At 40.0% G+C, this 14,291-nt stretch overlaps 1 protein-coding gene across 2 annotated transcripts in view; it reads right to left on the reverse strand.

Annotated features, from left to right (window-relative positions):
- The window catches only part of si:ch211-236l14.4 (SITS-binding protein), a 41,074-nt gene extending 30,594 nt beyond the window's left edge, over positions 1–10,480 (reverse strand). Inside the window, exons 1-3 of one of the 2 annotated variants that reach the window (XM_012853246.3) lie at positions 10,076–10,480; positions 9,309–9,992; positions 7,048–7,219 (exon numbers count right to left, since the gene is read on the reverse strand). In XM_012853246.3, the coding sequence (XP_012708700.2) occupies positions 7,048–7,219; positions 9,309–9,779 (643 nt within the window). In that variant the 5' untranslated portion in view covers positions 9,780–9,992; positions 10,076–10,480. Of the gene's footprint in view, positions 1–7,047; positions 7,220–9,308; positions 10,010–10,075 lie in introns of both variants that reach the window. The other variant, XM_021310981.2, reaches the window with a different exon arrangement.
- Positions 10,481–14,291: the final 3,811 nt, after the last annotated feature.

Consider the following 14,291-nt stretch of genomic DNA (forward strand, 5'->3'; position numbering starts at 1 on the left):
CTATGTTGCTCAATATTGTCCCTCTGTAGAAAGTGGTGAGAATGGGTGGGGAGAGGTTTACTCTTCTCATCTGATGCAGTAAGTGCAGACGCTGCTGTGCTTTCTTCACAAGAGCATAAATCAGAGGCAACCGGACTTTCAACACCTATCCAGGAGTCTTTGTCAATTCTGGTGGCTCGCACTTGAGTAACCTGCAGTTGGTGCATCTCTTAGGAATCTGTCGGAGGACCGAGCTGTAAACACTGGGGAGTTGGAAACACACTCCTTACCCTCTGTTTAGTGATGGCTTTTGTCTTTTGACCAAGATGGCTTCTTTCACCCCTCTTTCAAACCATCTGTTCTCCCTGTCCACATTCATCATTGTTGTCAAAAGATTGCCTTTTGTTCTTGAGGTACAAGTGGACTGCTGAATCTTGCCTCGAGCTGCTGGCCCTCCGGTGCTGTGCCATGTGTCTATGAAGCTGTGTCCCTGGTAGCGTTAGCATTAGCTGTAGTTGTCCAGTAAGCTGGAAGCAACCCCTTGTGACCCAGAGTCTGTCTCACCTTTTCCCCGAAAGCCACACAACTTTCTTCCTTTTTCAGCTTCCACCTTTTTGTCCGCTGCTCTGCCTTTGTCCTCTTCATCTTCCTCCCCATCAGTCATTCTACACACCACCATCCAGTGCTGTCAGGCAACACTCTGACCAACCACTACCTCCCAGTCTCTGACTTCCTTCAGGTTACATCGTCTACACAAGATGTAATCCAACTCCTATCTCCTCTTTTGTAAGTCATCCTGTGTTCCTGCCTCTTCTAAAAGAAATTATTCACAAAAGCCATTTTCATCCTCTTTGCAACGTCTACTACCATCTATCCCTCTGGATATCTGTCCTGAATGCCAAACCTGTTTATCACTTCCTCATCACTCATATTCCCATCTCCAACGTGTCCATTGAAATCTGCACCAATCACCACTCTCTCATCTTTTGGGATATTCTGCATTACTTCATCTAACGAACTTCAAAATATCTCCTTCTCCTCTAAATCACACTCCACCTCTGGGGCATAATTACTAACAACATTGAACATTCACAGGCTCAGTTTCTAGCTTCAGGCTCATCACCCTATCTGCCACTCTTCTGACTTCCAGAACATTCTCCCAGAAAAAAACTCCTCCTTCAAGATAACTCCTACACCTTTTCTCCTCCCATCTACAACATGGAATAACAGCTTGAACACTGCTTCTAAGCTTCTAGCCTTGCTACCTTTCCACTTGGGCTCCATCTGAATACCCTTATCGAGTAAGGACTCTTTAGCGAAAGCGGAAGTGCGTCAGCGGTCGCAATGATAAGTACTCTCAGAATAGTGCAGTCAGTAAGGAAGGAGGTGGGAAAAGGAGCCTGTATGCTTCCTCTTGCAGCTAGTTTTGCCTAAGAACCTCGCAACATCCCTTAACGGCCCTAAGGATCCTTAAGGTATCCCACAATCCTTTGCGTTACATGACGTATACGCACAGCCCCCTCATGGACATCAACGAAAATGTCCGGAGAGCAGAGAGCACTTTGTAGTTCATTTTTGGAAGGCTGTAGGCCTGGATTTGACTCGCATCATCCATGTGCGTTTCCATCACGTAATGACGTCGGAGTTAAAGGCTGTCCAAAATCGACACAGCCGTCCCAAGCCTCCTTCCTCCAGACGATAGAGACCCTGTGAAAGGTTACAGAACAGGGGCTAGGAGCAGGATATAGGAGCTATTATTAAGGGTATATGGATAGAGCCTTGGTTTTTGTCATCTTCCTCCTCTGCATGATGTCAGTCAACTCACTAGTTTTTCCTGTCATAGTCCCAAAATTCAATGTCCCAACTCTCAGGCTTTGCCTCTTGCCTTTCTTATTCTCTGTCTATGGACACGTCTTCCTCCTTTTCTTCCTTTTCTACTTTGCAGACCAAGAGTAGCCCAACTTCCACCAGTCCCCTGTTGGTCACCAGCACCAGTGGTGATCGTTGTTAAGTCAGGACTCGACCAATCTGACATGGAGGTCATGTTTTTGACTCGCATGTTTGGTAAAATGAAATAAAATCTGCCAGGGGTAAGAATAATTTTTAGCTTAACTGTACATTACATCATTACCTAAACCTTATTTATAAATCAGTCATTTTATTGTTATTTTACATCTGGCTGTCGGATAACATTTTTACAATTGACAAATCCTCAGCTCAGGATCTCAAGCCAACCTCAGGTTAAGCAAAATGTTGTAACATTGTCCGATCCGTTCCTCACGACTCAGTTACATTTGTATGGATAAAGACAGGTGGGTGCTGGGAGACGTTCCGCCAGTTGCCAGTATTCTCAAATGTCAGCCTATCCCATGTTTCCATATATCCTCTATCTAATCTTTCTGCTTCCCTACAAACAGTTTTACCCGTCTTGATTCTGTTCAGTACATCTGTGCCAGCAGACGTCTGAGATTCACGTGCCGACTCCAAAATCCTCAGTTTCTTTGACTCCCAGAGGTCCTCTTAGGTTGCCCATGTCACTCAGACCCCACAGCATTTATAATGGGCCGCTCTGACTAAGTGGAGTAAGTGAAGACAGGTCACATGCCCGGACCTCGTGTGCAACGGTCAAGGGGTTCAAGCAGCTGTCCTAATATTACATTAAAACTGCAGTATGTTTGTTCCCTCAAAGCAGAAATGGAAAGAAAGACAGAATCGGAGGTCTGCTGAACGCTTCAAGCCGACATAGAATATCTTAATGACATTAATCAGTTAAATCACTCAGCAGAATATTATAGAGCTGCGGTTGCTGTTTCACATTTTATTACTTTTGGTATTTCTTGAATCTGTTGAAGGGAAAGTTTAGACAGTGAGTCTCAGATGAAATTAAGAAAGACAACAACACTCTCCTGATTATGTTTATGAAAAAAAAATCAAGGAATCAGTTCAAACGGGCTTGATACATTTATGGAGCCCATTATATTAACAATATGTGATTATATTTAAAGTTTAAATCTTTGTTTTGTTAGTATCAAATACCAAACCATGTTGATTAGATTTCTGAGGGAGCTAAAACATTTCTGAAGATAAAATTAAAAATGTGTTTACAAATTATAGCTAGTGTATGTAAACAGGTCTACTGGCATGTTTTCCTTATTTGCTTAATGTAAGAAAATGTAATGCTTCAATATCACTGATTTACCTGGGATCATCTAATAAAAGAACCCAAAAAATGACTGACTGGTAACAAAACATTTGTTAAACTCAACATTGAAAAAATGTAATAGCTACTTGACTTTTACTGTTTTTGTTCTACATAGATGAGCCTTTATTTACGTTGTTTCTCATTGTAATCAAAAAAAAAAAAGATTGCATGTGCAAGATCATAAAATGCTGACTAAAGCGCTCCCTTTCTTCAAGCTCACGTTTGGATGACACATGCCGAAAACCTAATCTAAATAAGAACAGAAGAAACTTTTCCAAATACATTTTGTTGCTTGGTTAGTTAGTTGACTTTTCACAGAAGTTCTTGTCCAGTTCCTCTCAAAGTTCTTATGGTATTTAAAGCACTTAATATAAAGTGAAAGACTGCAAAATCTAAAAAACAACCACAAAAAACAAAAACAAAAACACACACACAACTTCAACAGCTTAAGTTGAAAGATGAATGTGTAGTTAAATTGCAGGTTTTTAGTGCAGTTTCCATTGTATTCTATTATGTATTTGCAAATTTTAGGATAAAACCTGATGATCTTTTGATCATTTTGATTTGCGTCTTCATTAAACAAAATATCACCAAAAACATTTTTAGTGAATTTAATTGCTCTGTTATTTAACTTCCTTTCGGAATCAATAAATTATTCTTGACTTTGATTTTAATTATTCTGGTACAAAAAGGAATTATCAGATATAATTCAGCAGAAAGATGAAGAGAATTTTCTTTCAAATGGAGTGAATTGTTAGCCTGGCCAGCCAAGGTGAGACAGCTAAACAGCAAACTGAGTCTGGAACTGCTCCCATAGAGCCCTCTTTCCTGATACTGACCAATCACAGGCGTGGGCGGGCTTTATACGTAGAGTGACATGCAGCGACCGAGAATCCCTCAGCTAAAACAAAGATGGCTGCCGCTACAGAGCGTTTGTTTTGTAGTGCGCTTTCTTCTGTTTTAAAATCATTCACCGTAGTCTCTGCGGCTTGCCATGTTGAATTATGTTGTGAAATGTTGACAGCGGAAGTCTGATTGTGCCTTTTTTACGTCACGTCCGCAGTTTCTCTGATTTTTTTTCTTTGCCCCTGTTAACCCTGCCCCAGAAAAAGCCCTCTTTGGGAAAAGTTCCAGACTAACTTCAGCCGTATCGAAGAGAGGCAAAAGTTAGTCTGGCTGGCCAGGCTAGTGACTTGTAGCCACAATACCGAGATGTGAATCTCCTACAGACTCTTTGAAGGACTTTGCATCACAAGCCTTTTAAGGCTGCAGTTCTCCTTGTTGTGAATGCATCGTTTTCTATCGCACTTTTACCCTCCACATAATTTTCCAAAACACATAACAGAATGCATCACTCTTGTAAACAGTCTGACCTTTTTATTTTTTATTAAATTTTTTTAATAAAAAATAAAAAATAATAATAAAAAAAAATAAAAAAAAGTCTGACCTTTTTATACGTTACCCGCTTTCTTGAGGGTGTCTATGACTGTCTGCTGGACAACTGTAAAGTCAGCAGTCATCCCCTTGATTGTGTAGGGCATTACATAACATTTATTTAAGAAAATCCTTTGTAGTGTGTTGTGTAACATTGTAATTGTTATGAGTATTACAAGATTAGATTTTAGTTCATACACACAGGCACACATATCCATAATTAAAATATTTCAGACACCAGACACTAGATATAGAATGCTCACTAATATTAAGTAAAAACCCTCTGTAGTTTAATTCTGAGGCAAAAAAAAAACTTGTTTTTGATGTCACAGTACACACTACATGGTTTGAATACATGCGACTTGTGCAATAGAGCCTGACAATAATTCTGAGTTTCTTTTAGTAATCATATAGTTACAGCAGGAATGTTTGAGAAAAACTCTAATTATAGGTGAAAACATGCTAACCTTACTTGCAGATGGAAACATCCTTTCACATTTAAGACTTCAGGGTTAATTCGTTTTTAATGCCTAAACCAGTCTTCTCTGAACCGCAGCGTGCCCTGTTTTAAGTCTATGTACAGTACACAGCATGTAGGTACTCTCTTTGTTGGCTCAACCGTTTTAAATTCCCTGATCAAAGCAGCGAACCAAAACATTACAATGTCCTAATAGATGCTCTAGTGACTTGCAAGGTCAGAAGGAGAATAAGTCATATGACTTTCTTGTTAAGGCTGCACTGGTTACGTAACACACTGAAATGGCGGATTAATTTAACCACAGGGGCCTCTTTGCATTTGTTTTCAGCCATGTGTGAATATAGATACAATTACAGTTCAAGTATAACAAAGGAGTTGTTCATTTAATCTAAATTTTTATTGGTATTTTGTCCTAATGCAACACTTAATGTAACACTTAACAAAGTATTACATTTACATCATCCTTGTTGATATGAGGCTGGATGTACAGAGCCTTAAAAAAGTAGTCCCACCTCAACACGTGCCCCATTTTGTTACATTACGACAACAAATCTCTGTGATTCTGTTGTGATTTTATATGCTATCCCAACGTTATTGCATAATTGTGGTATGGAAGGAAAGTTATACATTGTTTTCATTTATTATGCAAATAAAAATCTAAAAACTAGTAGTTGTCTGCTAGCAGATTTTAAGTCCTGGTCTGTGGATCTCTGCAGCATCAACCAATGGCCTCTTGGCTGCTTCTTTGATTAAAACCATTCATGCCCAGACATGTGCTTGGTGGGACCGTCATGTTTTTGAGAGTCTGCATTGTTTTATGGGCCTGATTCCATAAATCTCTATAGTTTAATCTCTGATCTGTCTGCTGTGTTTCTTGGGCTTCACAATGCTCCTTGTTCACCAATTTTCTTTAATTTATCGCATCAGAATATAGGTGGCTGAATACAAATGCACACCACACTTTTCAGATTTGTATCTGTCGAAAATCAAACAAACATTAAATCCATGTATTCTCTTCCTTTCACTTCACAATTATATGCAACCTTATGCTGGTCTATCTAATCAAATTCCAATACAGCAAATTGGTTTAAATGTGCCACAAAATGACATAACTTTTTTGAAAGACCCATTCAGTTTGTCACAAGCCGATCTGAATAAGAAGTTCGAAAGCTGTGTGAAACGCTTTTGAAAAGCGTCTAAAATCTTTGAGCAGTGAAATTTAATTTGTCTAAGAAGCTGCTCGGAGGCCACACACCAGATTAGGACAACTTCAGAGTATTAAGTTCCCCAGGCTAATGCTGTACTTTACCACACAAGCGCATGTACACATGCACTGTACACATTCCTCGTCAGTCACATTAACCATTCACATCCGCTGGTGGTTCCTGCGTTCCCACTTTGCCCCTTGGCAAAAAAATCTAACACCCCCAAAAATAACCCGGGGAGTTAAACAAGTCGGCGGGGCTCTCGTCCAAAAGGGTCCTTTTAATAGAGACAAAAGGCAATTACGCCTGGATCCCTAAGAGTTAATTTAAGATGCTAAAGGTGGTTTGTTTCCCTCGGTGGTATAATCCCAAAATTAATATAGCGAATGCCACAGACAGAACTATGTTACGCTCTATTTGTGGATCAGACAACATACCAAATCTGCATTGTGTTTTGTAAGTGCTGCCTTGAGGACAGTTATTTTCTATTCCAACACGACTAAACACAAACATGAAGGGTTTCGAGATGCATGAAAACACGACAACACAACAGTGGCTGCTGGGTTTCCCTCGCACCCTGGGATTGCAGACCCACTGGTGCAGGGTCAGATTTCCACAATCCTTGTTAGAAGAGTGTAGAAACAGCTGACCCTGTGTCACGTTACACATTAGAAAAGATCTGTGTGTGTGTGTGTATGTGTGCGTGCGACTTCGTGTGTCTCTGGCAAATCCCAACAATGGCACCTTACCCGATGAACCCAGGAAGTAGCGTTCCAGGGGAGAGCCGTATCCGGAGGGCGTGTCCTTCAGATCGCTGACACTGTAGGGCTGCATTGTGATGTTCTGATCATTAATGGGCCAGGTCTGACCCTGGACACTTGCGCCACCGTACCAGGACACATTGGCCATGGAGAAGCAGTCCTGACAGAATACAAACATGCACAGATACAAATCATCCACAAATTGCAAACAAAAAGATTTACTTGAGGTTATGCAAATATATGTAAAGGTGCATAACAGGAAGTTAAAGTATAGACATAATCTGTGGTGGTGTGTGATATGGGGGACACTAAAAAAGATGTCACTTTCACCCTAAAGTATTCTGTCTAGATAATGAGGAGTGTAGATTCCTATTCAGTATTAAATTAAATACACAGCATTTGATTATATCTAGTTTCTAATGGGATAATTTCCCAAACACCGACCCTTTTAAAAACGTGGTTATAAAATGCTTAATTCTAAGCTATAGTGAATAAACCTCACTTGAAAGAAACCAAAGGGCTGTGTAATGCCAGTTCATGAGACTGTCTAAGAAAGTACAGTAAGCCGCATGGGTTGAATGAAACAGGTTTTCTTAAAGAAAGCCTCCATGTGAAATGAAACATGTCAGCAAGTCTGGGCTCCCTTGCCAACCGATCACCTGAGAGGCTCTGCAGAGGGCAGCAATTTATTAGAAAGTAGGATAACAAAGAGAACCCGGGCACAGAAAGATTTGCCGAGAACAGTCACACCACGTGGCGGGGGGTTATATGGCGAGGAATGTTCCAGTGGAGACGGATTAACCTCCATAAACGTCACAAATAATTAAGTGCTTCTGAAATTCAAGATGACCGATGTTACCAGATAGGAGGGAGGGATGGGTGGGTTACAGTGAGCAGACTACTGTATATGTAAAGTTTAAAAAAAAAAAGTATATTTAAACAGTATTGATTGGCATTTTTTAGTCGCTTTTCCAGAAAGACTGTATTAAAAACAAACAAATCTGCAAAACCGATTTTCTCACGAGCTCGCTGATTCGAGCAAATGCCATGGTGCTGGTTTTATTTGTCTCCAAATAAACTAATGCAATAACTTCATTAATTTTCAAAATTGAAAACCTGATCACATGAACATAATGCAACATATTTTGGAAGCAAATGGTGATAAAAGTAACGATTGGTGTAACAGTTTGCAAACATTTTGTGCAACATGTGGAATGAAAAAAAAATAGATTTGTGAATAAATTGTAAAATATTACTGAAATGGCCACAAATCTTTAAAATCTATTCAGACAAGGTGGCATTGTAAACCTTTTTCCTGGCAACCACAGCTAAGAAATGCCTTTCATTGGCATTTACTGTAACTCTGCTTGCTGGTAGGTTTGACTGGAGCATTACACCTCTGCCTAAACTAGTTAAAGTTAGAAACAAACTTAAAGCAAATTGGTGTAAAATCAAACTCATATTAAATGTAGTTTGGAAGTTACAGAACAATATGTGTCAGTTTATTTTTCCTTTGGTTTTTCTGTTTGATTGTAAATATTATTATTTTTTAATTAAAGATAATATCTACGCTCACAAAAAAATACCTTCCACACACACACCTACCTCTGGTGACATAAGGTGTATTGCGCACAGTTCTTTTGAGTAAGTCCATTTGCAGTTTTCTTGCATTTTTCCTTAATGTTTCCTTATTTTAACCCATTGTTTTCTTTGCAAGTGTCTACTTTTGATCTGTTTCGCTGCTGCCATACGTTTTGGAGCATTGCATGGACATATCGGGAATATTTCAAGCTAAATTGGATTTAAAAAAAAAAACATGGTCTGGTCAATGGAGGTTTTCCCCAAGTCCTAAAAAGGCCTCCAGGAGCACTTCTATAATCTCCAACACTTAATCATAGCTGAAACCTTTACAATTTAAATGAAGCTCAAATGCCCCAGAATCAAAGTCAAAATCCGTAGAAAGTTACATATTTGTCGCAATGTTCAGAAATGCAAACCAATCAGCTTGTTGTGCCTCTTGTGATGTCATTGGCCCAAATGTACACAAAGCATGACTTTTTTCACTTTGCTTCTTGATATGGTGTTATATCTGATAAAATTACCTGGATTTGTAGTACATTAAATCAGCAGCTGATAAAATAAATCCAAGGCGCGTAATAATTAAGCTTGCTGCATGTTATCTGTTGTGTGTTGCGCACAGTGAGACGTTCTCGTGCGTACTGGCTGACTCTTGAGCGCGCACCACCTACCTTCAGCTCCACATGACAGTGCACCGGCGTCCAGGCCATGCTGTAGCACTCCGTCTCTGCATCCTCGTTCACCTCCAGCGAGATCTTCACCTCCGCCACCGAGTCCCAGGTGTAGCAGAACTCGGTCTTATTGAGCCAGCACAGGTTCCTCACGAAGGGAACCTCGATGTCGGGGTTCCCCACGTTCCCGACGTCTACCTCCACATAGGTCCTGTCCTCCGTCAGAGTCTGTATGACCAGCGAATGGGTTCTCCTCTCCCAGATCAGTCCGCTGAAAGTCCCCCTGATGATCCAGTTCTTGTTGGGCTGGTCCACCACTTGCCAGTAAATTATCCCGATGGTCATTACAAAGAAGACAGCCACCCCCAGACAAGCTATCGCCCCTTTCCACGTCTCGTTCATCTCCTTCAGTCCCGTGTCCCATGTCACCTCCGGGATGGGACTGGGGTTCCTATTTCGAGCGTGGGGCATATTGTGTCCTTTTTTTTTTTTCTTCTTCTTCAGATCAGCAAAGAATCAACGTTAAAAACCGCAAAAACATCCGTGTGTCAAAATTCTCTGTTGCATCATCATGTCATCATGTTTTTTTCCCCTCCTCCAAACCCGTAAACCAGTCTACTCCTTATCTGTACCCCGTTTACTCTTCTGCACTGTGTTGCGCGTAATTGTGCCAGCAACTGTGACCTGTCACGTGAAGAAAGCTGTGAGAAAAAAAAAAAGAAATCCCAGCGAGGAAAGCAACAAGCATGAATTAACAATTGACTTACCGCATACTGCCGCCGCTTTGAAAGGCTCGTGTTTGTATGTTGCATTGGCCGCAGTGCGCTCGTGAGCAGCGCCGAGCCGCGTTTGGCAGCAACGTCTACGAATAGCTCCTCACGCCTTGTCTGTCTTGCACTTTCTGACGTAACGCCGGGTTCTTCGGGGGAACGGGCGTAGAGAGGGGAAATGGATGGGGGGTGGAAAATGGGGGGTTGCCAGAGCTTTGGAGTTGCCCACCGCGGGTGAGGAAGGCGCGCGCAGCCCAGAAACGAGGAACCCCTCTCTCCTCCCCGTCCACCCAGGTGCATGCGCAAGTTGTCCGTGCGTAAAAACCGTTCAGATTTGGCATATTGATTGAGGGACCCGATTTATACGTGGTATTGCTAGGGTGTATGTCAGTTCCCGCTGTACACCCGACACTGTGAAGGTAAGCAACTGTGAGAGACATATCCCAACGACTTAGAATATCATCAAAATGTAAATTAATTTCAGGAAAAAGTCAAACTACGGTTATTCGAAGTCTTTTCTGACAGTTTTAATTATATATATATATATATATATATATATAGATAGATAGATAGATAGATAGATAGATAGATAGATAGATAGATAGATAGATAGATAGATAGATAGATATTCTTTATTATCACCGCGTGTAACAGTGGTGAAATTTCTTTTTTGGCCACTCCAGCTAAGAGTACACATAAAAGACAAACAAGCAGGTAATGAACAAGGGTTACAGTGTTTTTTTTCTCATTATTCAAAAGATGATAAAGCAAAAAGATGAAGGTTAAAAAGTTCGTATGAAATAGAATTATATATATATATATATATATATATATATATATATATATATATATATATATATATACATACATGTATTCATGGAAGGAAAATGTGTCACGAAGAGGTGCATATGCAAAATGATTAACCATACCAGATAGAAGAGTATGAAACAAATCCCATTCCAGAGTCTGGTGGAGATTCACAGGTTGTGAACAGCAGATGGAGTCAGTACACCTGTTTATAAAACACTTCAACACAGGATCTCAGTGTCTTTTTCCTATTTGCCTTTGTCTCCTGAAAAGACCGTTGGTACGAGGGCCGTTTAAATTAACCTGCCTCTGTTACGCCCCTGCATGCATTGCCAAGAGGTAGTCATAGCCCTGCCTCAGCTCATCTGTGAAAGGGTAAACCAGCCCTGCAGCCAACAGCTTGTGCTGCACGCTTGCAGGAGGATTTGAGGTGAGAACACAGATCTCCTTTGTGGGGTGTGTGTTTGATGTGCATTGTCTCTTGTCTTCAACTGTATTTATATAGCACCTTTCACAGGATAAGAACCACAAACTGCTTCACCATAAAACCCCCCATAAAACAACGCAAAATAAAAAGATGAAACAGTAAAACAGCATAAAGCAACATCTTAGCATAAAAGTAGTTACAAACTAGTTTAAAGCCAGTCGGAACATGTGGGACTTCAACTGCTTCTGGAAAGAATGAACAGTCAAGACAGCGTAAAGATAAAGACGATGTATTTCACAGTCCCCTGGGGTCCTGAAATAACTATGTAGAAGTAGTTATGCGTAAAAAACACTGAAAAACTGTTACACATTTCTGATATCTATAAACGTTTAGGAGATTTCTCCATCTGTATCGTTCTGTATTGACCTGCTAGAACTCCACTCCGTGCCTCCTTTGGATCATCACTGCTGGGTTGATTTTTTGCAAGCTTACGTGTTGGGGGTATTGCTGGCTTGATTTTTTATTCATGGGTGATCAAAGGAAGCAGAGAACAGTTTTTCTTTGCAAGTTCTGACAAACTGTCTTGTGAAAGAGGCAATTCACACCTTCCGTTAAGGAGGGTAAGCCACAAAAATTAATTGCTAAAGAAGCTAATTGTCAGAGCATTTTCAGAGCATATTAATGGAAGGTTTGCTGGAAGGAAAAGGGTACGTGACCAACAGGGAAAACAACAGCACTGTGTGGTTTGTGAAGGAACGCCTATTTAAGAGGGAAGGCATAGAAGATATAGAGTGCACTTGGAGTCAGAACTTCAGTAGAATTAACCCTTTAAAGCCTGAGACAGGCAATTGTGAGGTAACTTCACATTTTAATTTTTTTTTGGGTTGCTTTGAAAAAAAGTCAACGTTAGGCTTTCAAACTTTGTTTTTATGGTAATTGATACGTTAGACCAAAAAATATGTTTATCTCATGTTTTCTGCATTTTTATACAGGTTGTGTAAAATATATTCATTTGTATGTTGTAAATTGTATGTTCAGAAAAATACTGACTTTGCTCAAGAGGCAGAGGTCACAGAAATAATTGTATCAAAAATTATACATGTGGAGGGATAGGGTTATGAAAACGAATGGCAGGTGAGTGGGAACATGAACTGAGGAACCTAGGGAAAATTAATGTTACAGAGCTAAATAAACACAACAAGAACACACTGGGGAAATTAGATGCAACACATGCATATCTCAACACATAAGGACATAAATAGATATAACTAAACTTCAATGATCACTTCTGATTAACCCTATCATTTCTGAAATCGATAATTTCTGCTCAAAGTTGAGATGAAGAGGCTCTTTTGACACCTAATCTGCACAGCAGCGGCCCTAGGGCAACCCCGCTTGAGGAGAGGCAGCGGAGTGGTGAAGGCAAGAATCCTTTATTTTTGGGTTGGAAAAACACTCATTTTCCTTCCACTTAACTTCCTTTTCAATTATTTGCATCCAGGGCTCTGCAAAATGCCAAATTCTTCTGCAATAGCCTTTGTGGCATACCCTCATTGTGGATATTGCTGGAACTCTCTCCCACAACACAATCGTGACTCTGATTCTCTGTCCTCATTTCAATCTCACCTCAAAACTCAATTCTTTAAACTTGCCTATTCTGTCTAATCTCATTATTCATTAAATCAATAATTGTTTTTGATTTTGTTTATTGTTCTTCCAGTGCTTTTATCTTTTATCACTTTTACTGTTCTTGTATCTTTGTTTACAGTGACCTTGAGTGACTTTGAAGGACCTTGACATACCACTACTACTTCTAATAATAATAATAATAATAATAATAATAATAATAATAACTTTGCTGGACAATTGTAAAGTCAGTTTTCTTTTCCATGATTGCAAAAGTAATACAAATGGTCATTTCTGTGCAAATGTATTTATTTATTATTTGTCTTATATATATATATTTTTTTTATTCTAAATGTGAAATCTAGGCAATCTGCAGGGTGAAACCATGCAAGAAAAATGAAACTGGAATTTAGGACAGGATTTGTATAGTTTGCTTTTACGCTTTTGTTCAGTTTCACAAATTGAATTTAATCACTTGTCGTCTGTGTGCTGAAGCTCCAGAAGGTCATAGTTAATTGATAAATTTTTCACAGTATCTTTGTCTGACATGCAAAATGTCATCTTGTTGAAGAACTAAGCAACACATGTCATCCAAAAGGAGTAATCAGGGTTGCATTATGTGTTATGGAAGTTTTTCTGATGCAGTTTAGGAGAAAAAAAATAGCTTGTACTACACTACAAGAGTAAAAGCAATACGAGCCTTTACTGTAAATCAACATAAATAAATAACTGTTTAATGGTTGGCAACTTGGAATCAGTTCCTGCTGGAAGGCTTTTGCTGCTAAAATCAAATGTTTTGTCATTCAATTGTTGCAACTTGCATGCCCAGTAAGAGAAATTGCTGCAAGGATAACAACTTGGTGCAATCAGCCAACGACTGTTGCTACATTCAAGATGAAAGATTACTGCTGAGTCAAAGACTGAACGCAGTTGGCTGGATTTCCTTAAACAGAAAACTTTTTAACAGTTGACCATGAGGCGATGGCTCAGTGGAGTGACAGGATGAGTCTTTGTCAGTGCAGGAGCGTGGACAAACAATTGGTCTGGAGACGCTCACGGACACACGGCTAGGCAGGCTTACTCGGTTTCTCTCAGGAACACAGGAACATAGCTGAGTAAAGATCCAGCACTATAGATATAGATATCTGCAAGGGAAAACCACAGATGAGTCACAGGATACAGGCAAAGTTGCAAAGCAAGGCTATCACTAACACAGATCTAGTCAGTGTGAGCAAGTAGTCTGACACCTTCCCTTTCACTCCTGCTTCCTTTTATGCTCCTCTTAATTGCAGCAGAGTAGGAACGCATGTGACTGTAGCCTACCAGACGCACCCTGCAGAAAGAGAGCGAGAG

The sequence above is a fragment of the Fundulus heteroclitus genome, chromosome 2, assembly GCF_011125445.2.
Source record: "Fundulus heteroclitus isolate FHET01 chromosome 2, MU-UCD_Fhet_4.1, whole genome shotgun sequence".
Lineage (NCBI taxonomy): Eukaryota > Metazoa > Chordata > Actinopteri > Cyprinodontiformes > Fundulidae > Fundulus > Fundulus heteroclitus.